This window comes from Pithys albifrons, chromosome 27 (assembly GCF_047495875.1).
Source record: "Pithys albifrons albifrons isolate INPA30051 chromosome 27, PitAlb_v1, whole genome shotgun sequence".
Lineage (NCBI taxonomy): Eukaryota > Metazoa > Chordata > Aves > Passeriformes > Thamnophilidae > Pithys > Pithys albifrons.
The window spans coordinates 3,727,265-3,748,241 of NC_092484.1; the positions used below are offsets into that span (position 1 = coordinate 3,727,265).

At 58.7% G+C, this 20,977-nt stretch overlaps 1 protein-coding gene across 5 annotated transcripts; it reads right to left on the reverse strand.

Moving 5' to 3' along the window:
* Nucleotides 1-90: 90 nt before the first annotated feature.
* Nucleotides 91-20,977, reverse strand: PIK3R2 (phosphoinositide-3-kinase regulatory subunit 2). Of its 5 annotated transcripts, none has more exons than XM_071577973.1 (16): nucleotides 20,956-20,977; nucleotides 13,325-14,053; nucleotides 9,012-9,104; nucleotides 8,521-8,583; nucleotides 7,368-7,499; nucleotides 6,979-7,180; nucleotides 6,591-6,676; nucleotides 6,208-6,313; nucleotides 6,004-6,102; nucleotides 5,668-5,848; nucleotides 5,335-5,460; nucleotides 4,948-5,090; nucleotides 4,573-4,749; nucleotides 4,264-4,335; nucleotides 3,950-4,120; nucleotides 91-3,252 (listed from the first exon to the last, which is right to left on the reverse strand). In XM_071577973.1, exons 2-16 carry the CDS (start codon nucleotides 13,662-13,664, stop codon nucleotides 3,060-3,062), a joined length of 2,184 nt encoding a protein of 727 aa, XP_071434074.1. In that variant the 5' UTR covers nucleotides 13,665-14,053; nucleotides 20,956-20,977; the 3' UTR covers nucleotides 91-3,059. The 5 variants fall into 5 exon arrangements, with proteins under 5 accessions (XP_071434074.1, XP_071434069.1, XP_071434071.1 ...); XM_071577968.1 differs by lacking the exon at nucleotides 20,956-20,977 and adding an exon at nucleotides 20,816-20,926; XM_071577970.1 differs by lacking the exon at nucleotides 20,956-20,977 and adding an exon at nucleotides 16,569-16,804.

Consider the following 20,977-nt stretch of genomic DNA (forward strand, 5'->3'; position numbering starts at 1 on the left):
AGCCCAGGAACTGGAGCCCAGCCCTGCCGCCCTCCCGCCCCCGCGGCCGCACGTAACATCCTCCCCAAGCAATCCAACAGCCGCTTCATTAACTCTGTTTATTATTTTCTTTCCTTTTTTTGTCTCGCTTTTTTGGTTGTTTTTGTGGGTTTTTTCGAAGTACCGTACAAAAAAAAATCCTCTTACAGTAACAAATACTGGGTTTACATTAGTAAACATCAACAGAAAGAGCAGAGAGCACTACTGCTGGTAACGACAGCTCGGGGGGCAGGTTATTCATTATTGCATATGCCTAAGAAACTAAAACCTCACGCAGCCGCCACGTCCTCTCCGAGCACAAAACCTCCACTGACAGCACGGCCCTTAGGGGGGTTACACGAGGGGTCGCGAAGCCCCCCAGGAAGGGACACGGGGGGACAAGCCCCAGGCTGTCCCCAAGAGCAGGAACAGCCCCGCTGCACCCACGGGATGGGGATGCGCGGTCGGGTGCGGGACGTGCGGAGTCACAAGCAGCAAAGCACAGCCCAGCGCCTCGAAACGCGGCGCCAGCGGGTTCAGAACGAGCAAAAGTAGCAAAGGACAAATCACGCGGAGCTTATGCTGGGGGAGCAGCGCTGCAGGAGCTCGGGGCTGGGCTGTGCCACCCCGGGCAGGGCGGGGGAAAGCTGCGTTTCAGGGAGCCGAGCGAAGCACCGTCAGGGAAAGGCAGCCCTGGGGAAGGGCATCTTCCTCCTTGTCGTACACGGGACGTGCCACCAGCGGGCAGGAATGGCAGTGCTGGAAGGTGCAGAGGGGTGACCGTGACCCCACCTTGTTCCTGGGGAGGAAGACGCTGCAGGAAGGGACAGCACGGGGACACTTGCAAAAATTCAGCCCAAAGGATAGAAAAACAAGATAAACGAGAAGCTGGAATTTCCCTGGGCAGCAGAGCCGAGTGAGCACCAAGCAAAGAGTTGATAGGTGACAGCTTCAAGCTGAGACTCTTCCAGATGCTCAGCAGGTCCTGGCATGAGCTGGGAGCAACCCTCCCTGGCAGGACAGGCCCTGAGCTCATGTTGGGGGGTGGTGGGGCAATGTGGAGCCCATGGGATGAGAGGCTGAGGATCCCATCCACCTGCAGCCTGTCCTGTGGCACAGGGACATTCTGGATGTGCAGGGACAAGAACAGGACCAGCACAGAGGCCCCTGGCTGAAAATGTGCCATGGCGACTGGAGTGGGAGACTGACAGACCTTTGGAGTGTTGGTGCAGCCCACCCAGCCACTCCACAGACCCCAGGAGGCCTCTGGAGAGGACTTTAAGGAGGTGCCTATTTCTCATGTGCCCAAGCCCAAAGAATTCCCTTAATTATCCCTGGCAGCTTTTCCCCAAGTGATCCCCAAAGTCAACCACAGCACCTGCAGCTCCTCTGCACCAGAGTGCCAAACACCAACAAACCAGCCCCAAAAACCAAGGCCCAGAGAGGACATGCAGAGCAGGGAACAGGAACTGTACAGTCAAGCACAGGAGAGCTGCCACAAGCAATGGGAATGGGGCATTTGTGCCAGCAATCCCAGCTCCAAAAGGATCTGGGGACCAGACCAGAGCAAGGAGAGCAGCAGAGCTGGCCAGGGAAGGAGGGACAGCGTGGTCCCCAATGCAGATGGCACATCAAGGACAGGATGCAGGCACTGCACGGGCACACAGCACCCTGTGGAGCCAGCAGAGCCCAAGCTGCAACGGGAAACAGAAGTGGCAAAGCCTGTGGCAACCACAAGCCTGTCCCCAGGACTCGGCCCCCAAAAAGGGAACAAGCCTCTCCCGCAAATCACGAGGACCGAGAACGCTTTCCTCAAGCCAGGCAGCCGAGATAACCCAGGGAACCAAATGCCACCATGGCCTCAACTCTCAGCTCAGCTTTTAAAGCTCTTCCAGAGCCACCTGGGCTGCCCTAGGGCCCTCTGAGCTCGGACACAAACCCTGGCCCAGACCCTATACAGTACCCACGATTCTAAGTGCTTTGCATACATAGTTCACCATCATGCAGATACATTTCAGCAAGTCCTGGGCCCAGCAGATCTGTCCCTCTGCAGCAGAGAGGTCCTTCATTCTGTGTAGGGCTCGTAGTGTGTGTCAGACTCCAGCCCTCTCCTGCTGCAGCTGCAGGGTCTGAGGCAGCCTGGCAGCTGCTGCCCACGCTGGGGGTGGCACTGGGGGCTCAGCAAACACCAGCACCAGGGAAGCAGCCACTCACAAAGAGAACCATATTTACAGAGCTACAGTCAGCTTGAATGGGTTATGTGTGCAGAGGCACCGAAGCCGGCCAGGAACAACGAGCTGTGCATCCCACAGATCCTGCCAGGAGAAACACAGTACCAACACGGGTTTCACAGCTTCGCTGGCACAACTACAGGGAGAGATTCATCACTAACTGGATCCTCCCTGCCCAGGCAGCAACACTCCAGAGGTGGTTATGACACTAGGGAATGATGGTGAGGTGGGAGACCTTGGCCGGGGAGCCTCATGGAGGATGAGGTTTCTCCTTCCTAAATGAGTCTCTGCATGCAAAGAGCAGCACCCCTCGTACCAAACACCATCACAGCCTGCAAGACCCCCGAGGGAAGCGAGAGGGAAGGATGCACACACTCAATGGAGCCTCTTCCTCCGCCTCCTCCAGCATCCAGGCAGGGAGCCCCTCGGGCACAGCCGGAGCGCTCCGAGGAGTCAGAACCAAGCTCTACAGTGATGCGTAGCGGGGTGACCTGCAAGAAGGGGATCTGACCTGCTTATTGGGGAAGGGGAGGGGGCTGTGCTTGCCCCCAGCAATTCAAACACAACTGGATCCCACCTCCTAGAGGCTGGAGCCTGCTGGGAATCAACAGCCCAGCCTTTCTGTCCCATCAGCCAACACGAGTTTCAGCTACTGACCAAGAGGGACATCAGGAACGGTCACAGACATCTCAGAGGCTCTCAAGGAGCAGGAGCACAGAGACTCAACTATACAGGGTGCAAGAGTCCAGAGCCAGAAAGCAGCGCCCTGGGGAGAAGCTGAAGGCAGCTGTTGTGTTGTGCATGGGCTGCTCATCTGGCTGGTGGCTGGGAAAGGACCGGGTGAGCCAGCGTGACATTCAGGGAGTCATTGTGCTGCACCAGGGACGTGTGCTTGTAGTGCAAGACCAGGTCCTTGAGGGAGGCATAGAGGTTGTAGGGTTCAGCAAACCCATAGCCCGTCGCTGTCTTGTAGATCACGCAGTGCTTGGTGTCACCATCCACCCTGCCAGGGAGACAAGGGAGCCCAGGTCAGCAGTGGGGCAGTGTAGGGGTGAGTGTAAGTGCATCCCTTAAGGAAAGCTGTTTGGAGTTCTACCTTAGAGAGAACAGAGCTACCTGGAGTATGTGTGGTGGCTAAGAGACCAATGAGAGGCTGTGGTGTATGCAAGGTGAACTGGTTAACCAATTATGTGATAGCATGTTGGATGTGAGAATGCATAAAAGGTGTGGTTATTACTGCGTGAGAGTCAGTCAGATCTAGATCTACTCGGATGTGAGGTGATGTAATAGGAACTAATAGGAACCATCTACTTCTGCTGTGAGCTATAAGAACTGTCTGTTAATCTATCTTGAATAAACTCCCTAAGTTATGAGCCTTCTGATCAGGCCTTCTGATGACTGCTGTGCCTGAGCTCTTCTGACCATCAGTCCACAGCCCAGCTCTGTATAAGGGGCTCCCCCTATAGGGCAGGGACAGCAGAGCATGAGCAGGGGCCACCAAAGCATCCCAGGGATACACCTGGCACTGGCAGGAGGAGCCAAGGCAGATGGGAGACTTTGGGAAAGCCCTGCTTACGCCTCCAGCATCTGGCAGGGGGCCAGGCAGAGCCATGTGGGAAGACCACCCATGTCAGCCCCATCCCACATCCCATATCCCACATCCCACATCCCACACCCCACATCTGCAGCGGGATACTCACACCACGGAGCAGGCATAGCATCCCTTCTGGCTGCTCTCGCGGATCAGGAAGGTGCCGTCCCTCTTGCCACACAGCATCTCCTCTGCCTGCACGCGGTTGATCTTCCCCACGTACCACGTTCGCTCCTCGTGGTGGGGCAGCTCCTCCTCGTCATCCATCATAGAGTACTGGCTGCAATGGAGCACAGGCAGCGTCAGACTGCCTCAGGCTGGGCACCCCCATCTCCCCCACCCTGCTCGCTGCCATCACCCCTTCCAGCAGGGAGGAAAGACATTCTCAGCTCCCACACAAGGAGCAGGGACAGGGACACTCACTCCTCTGTCTCATTCTTGATTCCCAGCCACTCGTTGATCTTCTTCTGCCGGGCACCCTTCTGTGTGAGCCACCTGTGGGAGGAGAGGAAGAGCTCAGGAGAAGCAGAGCTCAGGAGAGGCAGAGCTCAGCACAGGCTGAGGCCATCACCAGAGGGCAGCAGCCGCCCCTCTCAGGGCCGGCCGAGCCCCGCGGCCGTGCTGCAGAGCTCCTTCCTGCACCAAACAGGCTCCCACCGGTCGAACGAGCCCCAAAGCCCTCGAGGAGCCAGCTGGATGGCTCCCGGGCCGGGCTGCAGGGGCACTACGTACACCAGGTACTGGTCCCGCAGTTTGCGCAGCTGCATGAGGTCTGGCTTGAGGCTGTTCATGCGCTTGTCGATCTCCCGGTTCTCCGAGGCTTGTTTCTTCAGGTCCTGCTCCAGCTTCATCTTGCTGTCATGGATCTCTGTGATGCGAGACTTGAGCTTCTCCGAGTTCATGAGGATCCTGGGAGGAAGAGAGGGGGGTTTGGGCTGTGAGCCACAGTGGGGGAGGCAGAGGAGGCTCCCTGCCAGCTCCAGCCCACAGCACGCTGCTGAGACAAGGACTGCACGTGCCTCGGCTCCATGCTGGGCCAGGAGGATCCTTCCAGTCCCTGGAGCCCCTCCCCAGGCAGGGCAGGCCACCATCACCCCCATCCCTCACCGTTGCACCTCCTTCTCATTGCCATCCCTCCGGTAGCGATCAATGTACTCCTTGCTGCACTTCTCCTGTGTCTGACACTGCTCCTCAAAGATCTTGATCGTCTCGTTGAAAGCCTCGATTGCCGTCCTCTTCATCTGCAGCTCCTGGGGAGAAGGCAAGGGAGAGATGAGGAAGGTTTCTGTGCATTTACACCCTCTCTTTTCCCCTCCTCAAAGTATCACTGAACTTGCTGCAGCCAAAAAATATCCCCCTTTTCAAACCCAACCTTTGGGGAGTGCAATCTCTGCCCTCCCCTGTGCACAGCAGGGCAGCTTTCAGTGCTCAGGAGATGTCAGGGCAGCCTTGGGGATGTCAGGGCAGCCCAGGGGGGAGGCAGTTCTCAGGTACCTGGGAGGTGCGTGTGTACTCCTCATACAGCAGGTCATACTCCCAGCTCTTGTCCTGGTACTGCTGGTGATAGACCTTCAGCTGCTCCCCGACGGCTTCCACGCTGTCCTCCTTTACCAGCTGGTCCTGCCATAGGCACAGCCTCATTCAGGACCTGCTCCAGCTGGTCCCATGAAACCCCACCAGCCCTGCACATCTGTCACCCCACAATGCAATGTCCCAGCAGGGCGAAAGGGGTGGGACAGTCATCTCCCAGAGCAGCAGGGATGGAGGAGCAAATGCCACTGGTTCAGGCTGTGCCTGCCAGCAGTGCCCCTGAGGCATAGGGCTCACCTGCTGGTATTTGGAGATGGGGTAGAGCAGCCTGGTGTCCAGCTTGGCATTGTACTGGGCGAGCGACTCATGCCGGTAGTGGGTGATGAGCTCCACCACGGAGCCGAAAGTCAGGGGCTCCGAGAAGCCATACTTCCCTTCCCGGTGGAAGATCTTGATCAGCTTGTTATTGCCTCCCTTCCTGTAGTGGGGAGGGGAGAGGAGGGCATTCATCACTACCTCAGCACCCTACACCAGCTGGAGCTCTGGGCATCCTGGCAGCTGAAAGCACAGGGACACACACCCACAGCTGCACCCCAGAGTGGCAGAGGCTCCCAGTGGATCCCAGTGCCCTACCTGAGCGTGAGTGTGTATTCCCCCTGGATCTTGCTGGAGGCATCACGCACCAAGAAGGTCCCATCCGGCGTGTCCCGCAGCTTCTCGTTCACCTCCTCCCTGCAAGGAACAGGATTGTCACAGTCTGTGAGGTGACCCCAAAGCTCCCCTAAACACCTTGATGCACAGGGCACCCCGGGCATGAGCTGCCAGTCACCCCCTTACCGAGAAATGTCCCCCCAGTACCACTCGGCATCCTGCAAGGGCGCGCTGTTCCCGTTGGCCAGGCTGGCTGCGCTGGGCTTTGGCTTTGGTGGTTTGGGAGGCAAGGCTGTAAGAGAAGGAGTGTTGACGCTGGCAGAGCCCAAATCCCAGCTCCCCACAGGAACACTGAGTCCCTCTCCCTTCAGTGACTAGCCCTGGAAGCCCCCTTGGCCACCATGCTACCAAGAGCTACTCCAGGCACATCTACACCTTGAGCCAGCCTGCAGGCACAGCTGGGCCACCAAAACGCCCTCAGCAACCCACTCGTGAGGGCAGAGACTCCACACCCCCGGGGCACAAACACCAGCACCTCCAGCCCTGGTAGGGAAGGGACATCTCAGTACCTGGAGGCAACTGTTCCGGCTCCAGCTCCTTCGTCTGCAGCAGTGTCTCCAGAAACATCACGGAGAAGTCAGGGCTCAGCTCTGGGCTGCAGGGAGACAGAAGGCCAGTTAAGAAAACCCAACTGAGAGGGAGAACATGGCACTGCTCCCATAAGCCCTGGGCAAAGGGGCAGCCAGGGTCAGCTGGTTCACCCCAGCTGCCAGACCCCAGGCTGGCACAGAAGCAAGGGCTCTGTCCTGGCTTTGAATCCCACCCCTGTGTGCTGCCAGCAGTTTAATCCCTTGGGCAGGGGCTGCAGGCAGAGCTGCTGTTCCAGGCTGGACTCCCCGTCCCAGGGGGCACAGCGGCCGGTGCTCGGAACACTGCCGGAACCCAAAGCCTCCGTACCTGGCGCCAGGCAGCCGCAGGAGCAGGGGGCCGAAGAGCTCTGCCAGGGCCCGAGGGTGGAGGCTGTTGCTCTCGGCCTGCTGCAATACCTTCCCCAGATGCCGGAGCAGGAACTGCAGGGTGAGCGTGTTCTGGAGCGGCACCGCAGGCGACTCCAGGGCCAGCAGCAGCTGCTTCCGGCAATTCTCTGGCTGGGGGATCTCTGGGGAGAGAACAAGACACGATGGAAGAGCTGGGACAGCCGGCACCGCTCTCTGTGCTCTGCTGCGTCACAGCGTGGGAGCGCTGTCAGCAACGGGGCCATGTGCCAGGCCCCATAGGGACAGGGCTTATTTTAATACCCCCAATGCATCCATCCCATTCCCAGGGCAGCCAGGGGAGGCCCTTACCCTGCAGAATGCGAAGGATGTCTCCGTGCACAGACACTGGCACCACAGGGGAGGGCAGGTCCTGCAGGTAACCCCGCAGTGCCTCGCCCAGGGAGTGCACATCCAAGGGCTCCAGGTCGCCTAGGGTCCAATCTGCCAGGGCACACATATCCCATGGGTGGTGGGCACAGCACTGGGCACCCAGCCAGCACCTCCAGTGCTCCCAGCACCCATCCCAGAGACCATCCCACACCTCCCAGCCAGCTATCATGGGACACGGCACCACGAGGGAGCTCAGGCAGCCCTCGGGCAACCCATGTGACAGAGGATTCCTTGAAGTTCCCCATACACCCCAGAAATAAGCTGGCTCTGGGAACCCCAGCAGTTCCCCTTGGGAAAGGGCAGAGGTCATTTTGGGTGCCCACACAGGAATCTTGCCACAAGAATCCTGGGCATGCAAGGCTTGGGGTGAGAGTTTTGCTCCCCACTGCTGGCAGAGCCAAGCACAGACTGAGCAGGTACACACTGAACTCAACAGGGAAAACATCTCCCTCTGACGCAGGGCACAGGATTTCGGGAAGCACATAAAGCCTGTCCCAAGAGCAGCACAGCCAGGGCCGACAGCACTGCATGGTTGGGGTTTGCAGTAACGTCTGTGGAAGGGGACAGGCCAGCGTGGGGCCGGATGAGGCCCAAGCCAAGAGGCAGAGAGCTCTGAAGGCTCCCTAGCAGAGACATCAGCTCTGGCACCACGGAGCCACAGCCCAGCCACTAAGCTATGAAAGATCCTCCCCTGGTTATTAGTGATGTGACAGAGCCAGAGAAGCCTCTGCCAGCCCGTCAGCAGAGCACCCTGAGAGCAAAACACCCCAAAGAGGGAGCAGGAGACAAGCACAGAGATTCACTTGTTTGCCTGTGAGTCTCCGAGCCGGCACCACATCCCTTTGTTCCTGCCCAGGGACAGTGTCAGGAATCCCCCCTGTCCCATCCCTTCCACTCCAGGCAGGGACGTGCTGGGACGCGGACAGCCCAGCCCCACAGGCAGCGTGCTGGGAGTCAGAACGGCCGGGGACAGGCGAGCCTGGCCTGGATTGCATTACTGCTGGCGCTGTCACATCCACTAATCTCCTCCATCTGAGCCGATTCGCCTCCACCGCGCAGAGCTGGTTCTTACCGGTTCTCAGCGCTTGCCTCAGTTCGGAGCCAGATGTCCTGTACAACATCTCGCTGTCTAACCCTGGAAGGGGGACACTGCTGTCAGCTCCCAGCACCAGCCGGGCAGTGGCTGTGGCACAGCCAACCAGGCCTGGAGCGTGTCCAAGCCACCCTCCTGCAGATGCTGCTGCAGCCCCCTTGACCCCCAGGACACCTGGTTCAGTGGCCCCCTTTCTCTGCCACAGCACAGATCCAGGCTGGAAGCACTTCCCAAACCCCAGCACCCATGCAGGGTGTGTAGGTGCTCAGACCCAGCAGCCTCACCCCAGGCCTCTGTGCAGGATGGCACAGTGGGGTTAAGCCCTGCTCTGGGGAACAGTGGCTCAATCCAGGGACAAGCATGAGGGCAGCTGTGCCCTGTGTGTCCCACAGAGCTCAGTCTCCCCCTCTGCCCTCACGGCAGGATTTTGGGATCTATCAGCCTCCCCAGTACTCAGCGTTCCCCCTTACCTTTCTTCTCAATAGCTTCCACCAGCTTCACCAGGAGTGGTGGAGCAATGTCAGGAGGGCTGAACTGCTCCTGCAAATCCAGGAGAGGAGACCCTGTGGGAGAGGGAGGGAGAGAATGGCTCGGTGCCAGCTCAGCCACCAGCAGAGAGCAGAGCAAGGCACAACCAACACAGCTGTCAGCCGGAGCAAGGAAAGCCATGGCCCAGGCAAACACAGCACAAAGGCTGTGAGCAACCTGTGAGCTGGCCCAGAAACCAGCATGGCACTTGCTGAGCCCAGCCTTGCACCAACCCCCAACTAGGTGTGCACAGGAGATCCCACTGCTCCCTACAGAGGCCTGGAGACAGAGCCCATCTGCCTGGGGACCCCCAGCCCCTGGGCAGGCAGTGCAGGGGTTACCAGGGCTCCTGGAGCTCAGGCTGGGCTGGGTTCCTGCCCAGCACAGGGGCTGTGCAGGGCTGGCAGGGATGCAGGGCCAGGGAACTCGCTCGCTGTGGTGAGCTGTGATTAATCCAGCAATTCAGACAGAACGCCATGTCAGCAAATTCCTGCCCTTGATTGCTCGTTTTACATGGAAACCTGCCCTGTGCCTCCCCCTCCCCATGAGCCCACAGCCTCCTGCAAGCTGCTACAGGGTACAGACAGCCCACAGCATGGGACCAGGGTCCCCTCCATTCCTGGGGGACCCACAGCCCTGGGGTGGGTGGTATTTCACTACCACTTCCAGCAGATCTTGAGGTTCTGGCTCCAGGCACCTCTTCCCCTGGGCATGCCGGGGCAGGAGCACACAGGCCTGGCCAGGCAGCTGCCAGCAGGAGGTTTGCTGAAGGATGAGCAGTGCCAGGCTCCATCCTGCTTCCAGCTGAGCACCAGCCGGTGCAGGAGGCTCCTCCGGGCTGCACCACAACCCTGGGCAGACCTAGGGCAGCTCATGGTGGGTGAGGACACCCAGCACACTCCACTTTGCAGAGGCAGAGCCAGAAGGCTGCTCCCTGTTGTGAAACAGCTCGGTTGTCATGGATCTGACCCGGACTCGCCTGGTGTGGTCTCACCACGAGGCACAGCAAGCTGAGACTCCACACCCGGCTGAGCCTCCTGCCCCCTTGGCCTCGTGGGGAGATGGAGCACCCATGCAAAGGGAAGCACATGGAGCAGGCACCCAGCAGCTCTGCAAGGACCTGTGCTGCTGGAGGGTGCAGGGGGCAATCCCTACCAGAGCGAGGCCCTGGGCACACAAAAGGGGCCCAGCGTGGTGTTGGTCGGGGTGGGGAAGCTTCAGGCGAGCTGCCAGGCTGGCAGCTCCCTGCCTGACCCTTGGGAAGGGCTGAAGGGAGAGTAAATACTGGCGCTGCCCACGTGGCCCGGCCGGGAATGTGCTGCTTCAGCAGGCAGCAGCTTGTCTTTTTTTTTTACCAGGCAGGCTGTGCAGGAGCCAGCAGCGACTCCTGAGCCTGCCGGGCCTCGGGGCTGGGCCGCCGCGAACAAGGCTGCTCACAGCTCCCAGCACGGCCCGGGCAGCTGCGGAAATATCTCCGAGCCGCATTTTCCGCCCGTGTTCTCCACGGAAGGCAAACACCGGCAGCTCGTAAATCCACTGGCACAACGTGCCAGGTCTGTCTCACTGTTGGGCAGGGCCAGCCCTGCTCCTGGGGCTGTGTGACACAGCGTGGTGCTGGCCCTGCCCCACGGGTGACACCGCGGGGCTGAGCAAGCCCGGCCAGCCGTGGCAGGACCCGGGAAGCACAGCAGGAGCTTCGTGGGGCAGCCAGCAGCCAGATCTGCACCTCCCAAAGTGCAGCCTGTGGAGAAGGAACACAGGCTTGGCTCAAATACAGTTTCTCCGTTGCAAAAATGTGTCTCCCCAGCAGAACACTGAGTGCAGAAACACAGAATTGCAGAGTATTCGGAGCTGGAAGGGACTCACAAGGATCAGCGAGTCCAGCTCTTCAGTGAATGACCCATATGGGGATTGAAAGCACAGGCTGAGTGTAAAATGGTCCTGGGTGTGTGAACCTCCACCCTGCAGGCCCTGGCTGTGCCCAGGGAGAATGTTGGCTATGGGGATGCATCCACAGGGGACTGGGACAGGGGCTGACACCCCCACCATGTATCCTGGTACCCCACCCTCCATCTCCAGGTGGGACACAAGACAGACTGCCTTTTGGTTTCTTTTCCAACTGCTTTTCTATGTGTCAGGAGCTTTGGAATAGATCTTGTTCCATATCCCAGAGATCCCACCAGCAGCTTTGACCACCCAGACACACCTCCCTAAGCCCTCCCTGAGAAGAGGAGGAGAGAGCCGACAATGTCAGAAATACAGCCCCTGAGGGAGTGCAGGGCTGGACACAGGCAAGGCCGGCACATCCAGCACAGAGCCTGTCCCAGGCTCCCAGGAGGAGCTGCTTTCTTGGAAAGGCAGGTTGTGAGAGGGATGACTCAGGTCAGCAGCTCTCGCTGCCAACCCAAACGCACGCAGGGCCCGGCCGCATTCCCACCCTCCGGAGATGTTTCCTGGGGCCGCCCCTCTGGCTCCCGCAGCAGGAGCAAGGGAGGCAGCTGCAGGGAGATGCACCAGCCCCACCAGCCTGGCTTTGTGAGCCCCCAGACGTGTTTCACACAGCTCAAAGCATGTGATGGGACAGCTATAGCTGCCAGGCAGAGAGGGACAGGGGGACACAGGACTGCCAGCTGGGAACATGCTCTGACACCCGCCAGCTCCTGCTGTTGCCCCTAGTCCTCCTGTGTGCACCAGCACGAGGTCTTCTGCAAGGCATGAGAAGGTAAAGTGTGGCTGTCACTCCTCACTTGGAAGGGACCTGAAAGCCCATCTCACTCCACCCCTGCCATGGGCAGGGACACCTTCCACCAGCCCAGCTTGCTCCAAGCCCCATCCAGCCTGGCCTTGGACACTCCCAGGGATGGGGCAGCCACAGCTTCTCTGGGCAACCTGTGCCAGGGCCTGCCCACCCTCACAGGGAGGAATTTCTTACTAACTTCTAATCTAAATCTCATCTCTCATAATTTAAAATTCCCCCCTTGTCCTATCACTATCTGCCTGTATAAGAAATCTCATTTTTTTATAAGCTCCCTTGAACTACTGAAGGCCACAATAAGGTTTCTCTGGAGCCTTCTGTTCTCCAGGCTGAACACCCCCGGCTCTCCCAGCCTGCCTTCATAGCAGAGGTGCTCCAGCCCTCGGAGCATTTTCATGCCCCCCTCTGGACTCACTCCAACAGGTCCACAGCTTATTTGTGCTGAGGATCCCAGACCTGGATAAAGTAATCCAGGTGGGGTGTCATGAGGGTAGAGCAGATGGGGGCAACCTGGGGGCTGCTGAGCCCCTGCCACAGGGTTTATGTGCCTGGAAAGGAAAAAACACAGGCAAAGAGCAGGCAGCTGCCACAGCTCCACAGGGAGGGCTGAGGCACGTTGGCTCTCCTGGACTAGATCTGTGCCAAACCCAGTGCCAGCTGGGAGGCAGCTGCAGGTGCAGGACAGCCCATGCCCAGCCCCAGGGTGGCTGCCCAGCCCCAGAGAGGGCCCTGCGACCCGCGGGGAGGGCTGGCTGCCAGGCAGACAAGCAATTAGCTCCAGTTCTCAGAAGTGCTCTTTTAGACCCTGACTTTTCTCCTCTTGCCCAGAGGCAAGTAATTGTGTCTCTCAGCAGGGCTGAGCAGCTCTTGGCAGGGAGCACTGCCCCAGGCACTGCAGAGGCGGGGAGCTGATGGCTGGGAGAGGTCAGGACTTATCCTGAAGGGAGGGAGCAGGGCACAACTCAGCGGAGCAGGGACCAAGGGCCACAGGGATCCTGGCCCACTGCAGGACAGAGAGGGAGAAGGATCTCAGAGAGATACAAGCAGGACAAGGCTTGCTCCAAGAAGCTCTGCTGAGCAGTCTGAGGAGGAACAACATGCTTTACTCTGGGCTGGGACTGAGTCTGAGCCCACAGCCCCCAAGCAACTCCGCTGTGCAGCTGCAGGTGGGGCAACTCAGCGCTGTGGAGCCAAGGGCTTCACCACTGTCCTGCACAGCCACTCACACACTCTCAGCTATCGCACACCAGGAGCTGGAGCCAAGGGCTTCACCACTGTCCTGCACAGCCACTCACACACTCTCAGCTATCGCACACCAGGAGCTGGAGCCAAGGGCTTCACCACTGTCCTGCACAGCCACTCACACACTCTCAGCTATCACACACCAGGAGCTGGAGCCAAGGGCTTCACCACTGCCTGCACAGCCACTCACACACTCTCAGCTATCACACACCAGGAGTGGAGGTGTCCTGGAGAAACACAGCACAGAGCAGGGCTTACCTTGCTCCAGAGCCTCGGGCAGCCGGCCGCCGCTGGCCCCTGGTGTGGCGGGCAGGGGTCTCTGCACTCGGGGCCGGTGAGAGGGGACCGAGATCTTCACCGGCCCCACGTACTCCACGTAAGTGCCAGGAAAGTCCCCCTTCTGCTTGGTGCGCTCGTTGACGCCCAGGATCCACCCGATCTGGTTGGGGGTCTGCTCATCCCCGTCCTTGAAGCCCAAGGACTGCAGGGCCCCCTTGCTCACGACCAGGATGTCCCCAGGCAGCAGGTCAATGTCCTCCTCGCGCTCCTTGCGGTAGGGGTAGAGCGCGCGGTACTGGAAGCCGTCGGTGCTGCCCATCCTCTCTGCCGGGGTCGGGGTGGGGAGAAGGGCTCTGAACGGTGAGGAATCACGTTCCAGGAAGGGGAGGAGGGACCTCAGAGGCAGCTCTCCCCCATCAGCACTCTGAACTGTCTCTGCGTGAACCAGCACCCCCGGAGCCTGGTCACGGCACGCTTAGGTGCAGCCCCTTTTCCTGAGCTTGAAACCACGATTCAACCAAATTATGGAGCAAAGGGAGAAGGAGACAAACATAATCCAGCACGGGTGAGCAGGCATGCAGCGAAGAAACCCGAGATCAGGGTCCGTTTCACCAAAAAAGCAGCAGGTTTCCTGGAGTCTGGGGAAAAAAAGCGCTGCAGGCTTCCAGCCTGGAATGGTCTGGAGTGCTACGTCCCCCTTCCCAGTGCCTGCAAAGAGAAAAAGACTTGTCACTGCACAGCCAGGCACCCCACACCCTCCTGACACACCAGCATTCAAACTAGGGGTTCACCTGAGAGGCAGGACTCGTTTCTCTCCTATCAGCTGATTCTGAACCCTGAATCCAACCAAGACATGCTAATACTGATTTCCACTCCCAAAAGCAAGCGAGGAGCCAGTGGCTGCAGGCAGGAATGCCACCTCCTCTCTGCTACAGCCAGGCACCAGCTCTGCATCTTAAAGAGGTTCACTCCTGATTCTCCAGCTTACCCTCCTCGAAGCACTTATGCAAACAAGGAGACAACAAGGGGGACAAAACAGCCTTTATGCAGGATAACTTTCGCATACAGAAAAGGGTGACCCTGCACCCACCAGCTGCAAGCCCTGAATAGGAGCAGAACAAACAGATTTAACCTTTCCTTGTTAAATCGATTAAATTTCACAGTTCACCTTTATATCTCCCATGCAATCCCCCACAAAGGCATCTTCTGAAGGGAGCTGCCCACAAATGTAGGTTAACCAAGCTTGCAGCGAAAGGCTTTTGAGATGTGCTGCCATTCCCACAGAGCAGCACTTCAAAGCTTTGCTCTGAGCTAAAAGTCAATTTTTGAACTTTTCAAAAGCAGCAACAGCATCAAGTGCAGGCACGGGTTCTTTCTGCAGAGATGGAGGCGAAAGGAGTTAAAATAATCTTTAGAAGCCTTCAAGTCTGCTTGCAGCTCCTAACTGCCTTTCAGCTATTCAGAGAGAAATTGAATATGCTGCCTGCCCTGCCCAGAAATCCACCAAAAAGGAGAAACCTGGGTTATAACATGTTGTTGAAGAGATGTACGAGCTGGGGCATTCCCACCAGCCAGGCACGTCCTCTTTTCCCATCCCTTCCTGGCTGCACAGGCCAGTTTTCCACCTCCCCCAGGCAAATCCCAGCATTCCGGACCTACGAGGCACCGGGGCAGGGAGAAAAAGCCTTCCCAGAGACACCCTGGGCCTGCTGGAACGCTGCAGGCCCTACTCATGGCTTGGGCTGTTTTGGCCCAGAAACCACCAAACCCAGCTCAAACTCTTGAGTCTCATCTGAAAACTATTAGTGAGCAGGAAGGCTCTTCTGAGGGCTGCGGGAGCCCGGGCAGAGGGAGGGGAGGAGGCAGAGGGAGCCAGGACACCCTTCCCAGAGGGGTCACTGCACAACCAAGCACGGCACGAAGCCAAGGCTGCTCTGACCGCTGGTTGGACCCTGTGAGAGGCACTAACGGTGGGGATCTGCAGGATTTCAAAATAACCCTTCTGGGCCAGCAACGTTACAGTTCATATCAGCTACAAACCCTTCTTTCCTGCTGTGCACCATGCCACCCCTGCACGTGCCAGCACACCTGCACATGCCACCACCCCTGCAGGTGCCACCACAAAGTCTAAAGATCACGGTGAGTCCCCTGAGAGTAGGCAGCTCCATCTCTCCACAGCCAGCTCTCCAGCCCAGCACCAGGCTGAGGGCTCCTTCCCCTGACAAGGACAAAAGGCACAAAAAGGCCATGGCACGGGAAACCTGTGCAGCAGCCAGAGCCTGCACCGCCTGCCTGAGCTCGGGCAAGAGTCCCAGCCGGGCTGCCTTTGCCATGAATGAACAGGCGCTGCCTGCGGCGAGGTGAGGCACTTGCGGCCGGAGGCGGGTGGGGAACAGGATTAAGCCTGATCCAGGTTGCTGGAGAGCCTCTCCAGAGCTCCAGGAGCAGCACCAGGCTGCAAGACTCATGGAGAGCTCCTGGGGAGGTCCCTCATGTTCCACGGGGAAGCAGCACATCCCAGCACGGCGCCGTGAGAGCCCCCACCACGCTGGGACTCAGCTGCAGGGAACTCGCAGCACAGCCTGCATTTCCCCCATCCAACCGAGCCGCGGCCAGGAAAATATTACTTCATAATCCAGAGAATAAAGAGAGATTTATGGCCAGGCTCACTGGCTGCCCCTGTCAAGGTCCCCCAGAGCTGAGCTGCAGCCCCTGGGGCACCATCTGGGTGCCAAGGGCCTGAGTGGCCGCTGCCTGCTGGGCACGGCGCCGGCAGCTCCCACTCCTCCCGGAGCGGACAGAGCCCAGCAGGCACCCAGAGGCAGCCGAGCCCAAACCCAGCTGGGTCGATGCTCCCCCGCAGGCACCTCCCCAGCTCCCACCCGCAGCTCCCAGCCCCGACTCCAGGCGCCTCCGACAAGCCGGTACAGCCGAGGAAGCTGGAAGGACAAAACGCTCAGCCCTGGCAAACTTGTTGAGTAGCTTTTAAAAGCAGATCTGCGTGGAGGGGTGGGAAGAGGAGAATGACTCGGGAGCACTGAGTGTCTCCAAAGAGCAGGTCCCGCAGCTTCTTCCAACAGACTCCTTTTCCACAACCTTCTGCCCTGGGGTGGGAAGGCAGAAGCAGCTCTGTGCCACCCTGCTCTCCAAAGCCCAGCGGGTCACTGGGCACATGGAAAAATCCAGCGAACTTAAAGCCAGGCTGGTCCTGGAGCAGTCTCACCTGCCTTACCCGCACTCAGCCCATGTGGGCATCGAGTGCTCGAGCACACGGGTGAGGAGCCCCCCGGAAAACCCAAATCCACGTGGCAAATGCCGGCAGCATCCCAGCCAGGTTATCCTCTGTCCTGCCACAGACCCAGCGAGTGGTTTCTTTGGCCAGGCTGCAGCCAACGTCCAGCAAAGCTCTGCTGCCCGAGTCGGGGTGCCTTTGTGGGGAGGGAACACGCACTTCCCAAAGCCCTGGAACAGCTCTTTGCAGGGAAGGCAGTGCCAGAGCCCGGGACACGCACGAGCCTGTCGGCTGGAAGCGCACCTCGAGCAGGGGAGAGCGGGAGCAGCTTGCCAAAAGATTTTGGCTGGGCCCAGCTCCAGGTTTGCTCGGCTCTCGGAGAAGAACCTCATGTGTCTGTGCTGGCGAGCACTTGCTTAAGGCTGCTCTGAAAATCCCATGCATCAGACAGCTAAATACCTTTAGTAAATCTATCTCAGCGCCCAGAAACAATCCCTCGATTCATTAACTGCTGTCAATACTTTCTTTGTTTAATGCATCGGTTTGAAACAAAAAACACATTACAAGTCTTTTTGTGTGTGCCCAGCACATAAATAAAAGCATCTTAACGTTTTAAATGTGGTTCCTGTGCTTTTTCACCCAGTTCCAAATGCAGTTCAAAGTGCAGCCTGACTTGAAGTGAGACTGAGCACTACTTTCCCTCCAGTAAGGGGAAAGAAAGCCCAAAAGTATTTAGAAGAATATGCTTACAACAATCTACAGAGCCCAAACCTCTCCAAGTTACATCAGATCCTCAGCAAGTAAAAAAACAAACAGCAAATCAGGTTTTGAACTGCATGTTGCAGACAACAAGAAAAAACTTTAATAAAAAGAGAAAATAGGACAATGCAATGAGGGTGGGAAGGGAATTGCCTGCTATCACGACATCTGCTGCTGCATCACATCCTCCTGATTTACAGAGCCAGGGCAGCTCTGCCGGGCTCAGCCCATGCCAGGGTGGCAGAAGCTGGCACTGCTGGGGGTCACGCTGTGCCCACCGGCACCAAAACCCCGGAGCAGCACCAGGGCAGAGGAGGCAAGAGCTTGGCAACCTCTGGTCTATAACTGGGACAGACATCACAGCAGCCCCCCGTGCTGCCAGGCAGCTGCCCTGCCCGTGGCCACAAGCTGCCCCTTGCCAGGCACACCGAGCATTTACTGCTCACACTTGAGTTGCATTAAGTATTTTGCTTTATTCACCAAAGCCAAAGAAGGGAAGGAATATCTGGAACATTTCACTGACAAGGTCAATGCCATGGTCAGCAGGGATCTGAAGAGCTGAATAAATTCCTGCCTTGGGATGAGTGATACCTTTATCACTTTGGGAGACAACTGGAGGTCCCAGAGACCTCCTCGAAGGCTGGACAGGGTGAAAGCACCTCAGACAATCTGCACACCTACTCCAAGACTTCTCATACTGTCCAGAGGCTTCTAACATGGGACTTTCTTGCTTCAGCTGAATCTTGTTCTTTCCTACCCACCTCAGAAACCTTTTCCTCCCTGCAAGACCTTTTCCTTTAGCCAGAGACTTTTACATGCCAGTAGCAATCCCAGAAGGACCCAGTGCCCTGTACCAGCCCCATCTCCTCACTCCAGGCTGCCTTTACACCATCCCCCAAGCAGGCAGCACACACTAATTCCATTTTCAGAGCATTCATGGAGCTGGCTTTAGGGATATATAAACCCAGGAGCTGTATTTTGGCTCCGTCCCTCGAAAATTACAGTTCTAAAAAAAACCTGAGTACATGAGAAAAAAAAAGAAATCCAACTGTTCTTGCTAACTTATCTGCTTAAGATCACATTCCCCAGGGTATTTGGAATTTATATGATTTATTAGCAGCTCTGCACAACTCAGCAATCACATGAAGTAACCAAGAAGGTAAGAAGCACCCACATCAGCAGACCAGCACTATTTGGGTATTGGTGAGAGAACCAAGACCTTCCAACTTGAGAAATCCACCATCCCTTCCTCTGTTTGCTTTTTATCTTCCATTACTCGGCTACTCCAGCTCCGAGCTGTGGCTCCAGAGATTCCCAGAGGAATTAAAAGAGCCCTCGATATTATAAATACTCTTTTTTTTTCATTGTAAACACACCCCGGCACCCGGCGCTGACTCGGCTCCAAACTGGCTCCACAAACCACTCTGCTCCTCGCCACATTCCAGCCGAGCCACGCTTTCCCTTCCAAACCCCGAGCTTTTGTCCAGCAGAAAAGGATTCTCCTCTGTGCTTAAACCCTTGTTTGCAGCGAGTTAAAAACGGAGGGTTTGGGGACAGTGACCCAAGTTGAGGAGGAACAAATCCACGCCACAAACCGCAGGGGCAGATGGAAGCACGATCTGCCCACGTCAAAGGCAGTCACCAAAGGAGCCAAACTATGCCCTGGACTTTCCCACATGGTGGATGAGCAGAGCAGAGGCCAGTCCAGCCTCGGGGACACACCAGCCCTTTGCAGGGCGGGGGGAATGGCCAGGAAAGCAGTGATTTAGGCTATATTTACTCAGCTGTCTCCATTCTCTGCTCTCACAGAAAAAAGTCACAGGGCCAGTTCCCCAGTGGCTCCAAGGGCTGCTTGGGAAATCAAAGCTGTGCTTTAATGGGAGGAGAGGCAGCCGTGGCTCCACCAAAAGGCAGTGCTGGGGCAGCTCCAGCTCCTCGCAGAGCTCACTCTGGACAGGTCTCACCCCGGGTTTTACTTCCCACTGACCACACACCCCTGGCCTGGGATGTGTGTTGACCACGGGAACCTTCCACCTCAAGGGGCCGAGAAACACCCGCAGGAGGAGAAGAAATTCAGGGACCAACCTCCCTGGGAAGCAGTGGGATGGAAGCAGAGCCAGGCTTTGGGGGCAACTGTGCCAAGGGACAGCAAAGCCACAGACACCCTGAGGCTGGGCTCTGGCACATCCCTGGGCACCAGCTCCAGCCTGGGGTCTGCTGGAGCTGAACTGGGACCCCAATGGCTCTGCCATCCCAAAAGGGTGCCCAGGACCCCCAGAAACGGGGGCTGTACCCTGCTGAGTGGGATTCCTGAACTGGCACCACTGCGGGGGGATGGCACACAGAAACCCATGATGGCACTGCTGGGATGGAGACAGCCCTGAGGGAGGGGGGACAGAGCCCTGGCACAGGGAGGGGACAGGGACAGCTCCGGGGAATCAGGGGGCACAGTCACTGGCACAATGAGGGGACAGGGACAGCCCAGGGGGATCGGGGGGCACAGCTCTGCACAGGGAAGGGACAGCCCAGGGGGATCGGGGGGCACAGCCACTGGCACAATGAGGGGACAGGGACAGCCCAGGGGGATCGGGGGGGCACAGCCACTGGCACAATGAGGGGACAGGGACAGCCCAGGGGGATTGGGGAGCAGTCAATGGCACAGGGATGGGACAGGGACCACCCACGGTGGGATCGAGGGGCACAGCCCCTACACACAGATGGGACAGGGACAGCCCAGGGGGAATCGGGGGCACAGCCACTGGCACAATGAGGGGACAGGGAGCACCCACGGTGGAATCGGGGGGCACAGCCCCTACACACAGATGGGACAGGGACAGCCCAGGGGGAATCGGGGGGGGAGAGAGGGGAACAGCCCCTGCAAGAGGTGGGGACAGGAACAACCGGGGGAGATCAGAGGGCTCAGCCTCTGCACAGGGATGGGACAGGGACAGCCCTGGCACCACGGCGGGACACAGGGCTCCGGCTCAGAGGTGTCCCGACCCCAATCCGAGGGTGTTGCTGCTCTGGCAGTGGGACATCCCGCGCTGGCACCCGCTGCGTGTCCGGGGACACCGCCGAGGGGAGCACAGACACAGCTCCGGCCCGGGCCCACCCCGCTGAGAGGGTCCCGGCGGGGCCCCGGGCCTGGGCCAGATGGCGGCCCCGTCTCCGCAATCTCCCCACTGCCCGCCCCGATCCTCCCCCGCTGCCGATCCCGATCCCCCCATTGCCGTCCCCGACCCTGATCCCCCCCACTGCTGACTCGATTCTCCCAAGCCAGCCCCGATCCACTGCCAATCCCGATCCCTCCCATGGCCGACCCGATTCTCCCACTGCCGGCCCCGATCGCTGCCGACCCTGATCCCCCCCACTGCCGGCCCTGATCCCCCTGATGCGGGCCCGATCCCACCATTGCCGACCCCGATCCCCCCCAGCTGCCGGCCCCGATCCCGATCCCCCCCCTGCCGGGCCTGTCCCACCTCTCCGCCGGCCCCATCCGCCGCCGCCCGGCTCCAGCGCGGCTCTGCCGCCTCGGCCCGGCACAGACCGGGACAGGCCCGAGCGCCGCCGGCACGGCCCGAACCCGCCCCGGAAACAGCCGAGAGACGACGGAACTCACCGAACCCCCTTCGGAAACAGCC

What these genes read in the sequence shown, in the direction of transcription:
- PIK3R2 (XM_071577973.1), bottom strand. Translation starts at nt 13,664, where the DNA reads ATGGGCAGCACCGACGGCTTCCAGTACCGCGCGCTCTACCCCTACCGC. An exon ending in GGAAGCTATTGAGAAGAAAG is followed by an intron (nt 8,584 to 9,011) that starts GTAAGGGGGAAC and finishes TCCCCCTTCCAG; the next exon opens with GGTTAGACAGCGAGATGTTG. An exon ending in CTGCGGGACCAGTACCTGGT is followed by an intron (nt 4,336 to 4,572) that starts GTACGTAGTGCC and finishes CTCCTCCCACAG; the next exon opens with GTGGCTCACACAGAAGGGTG.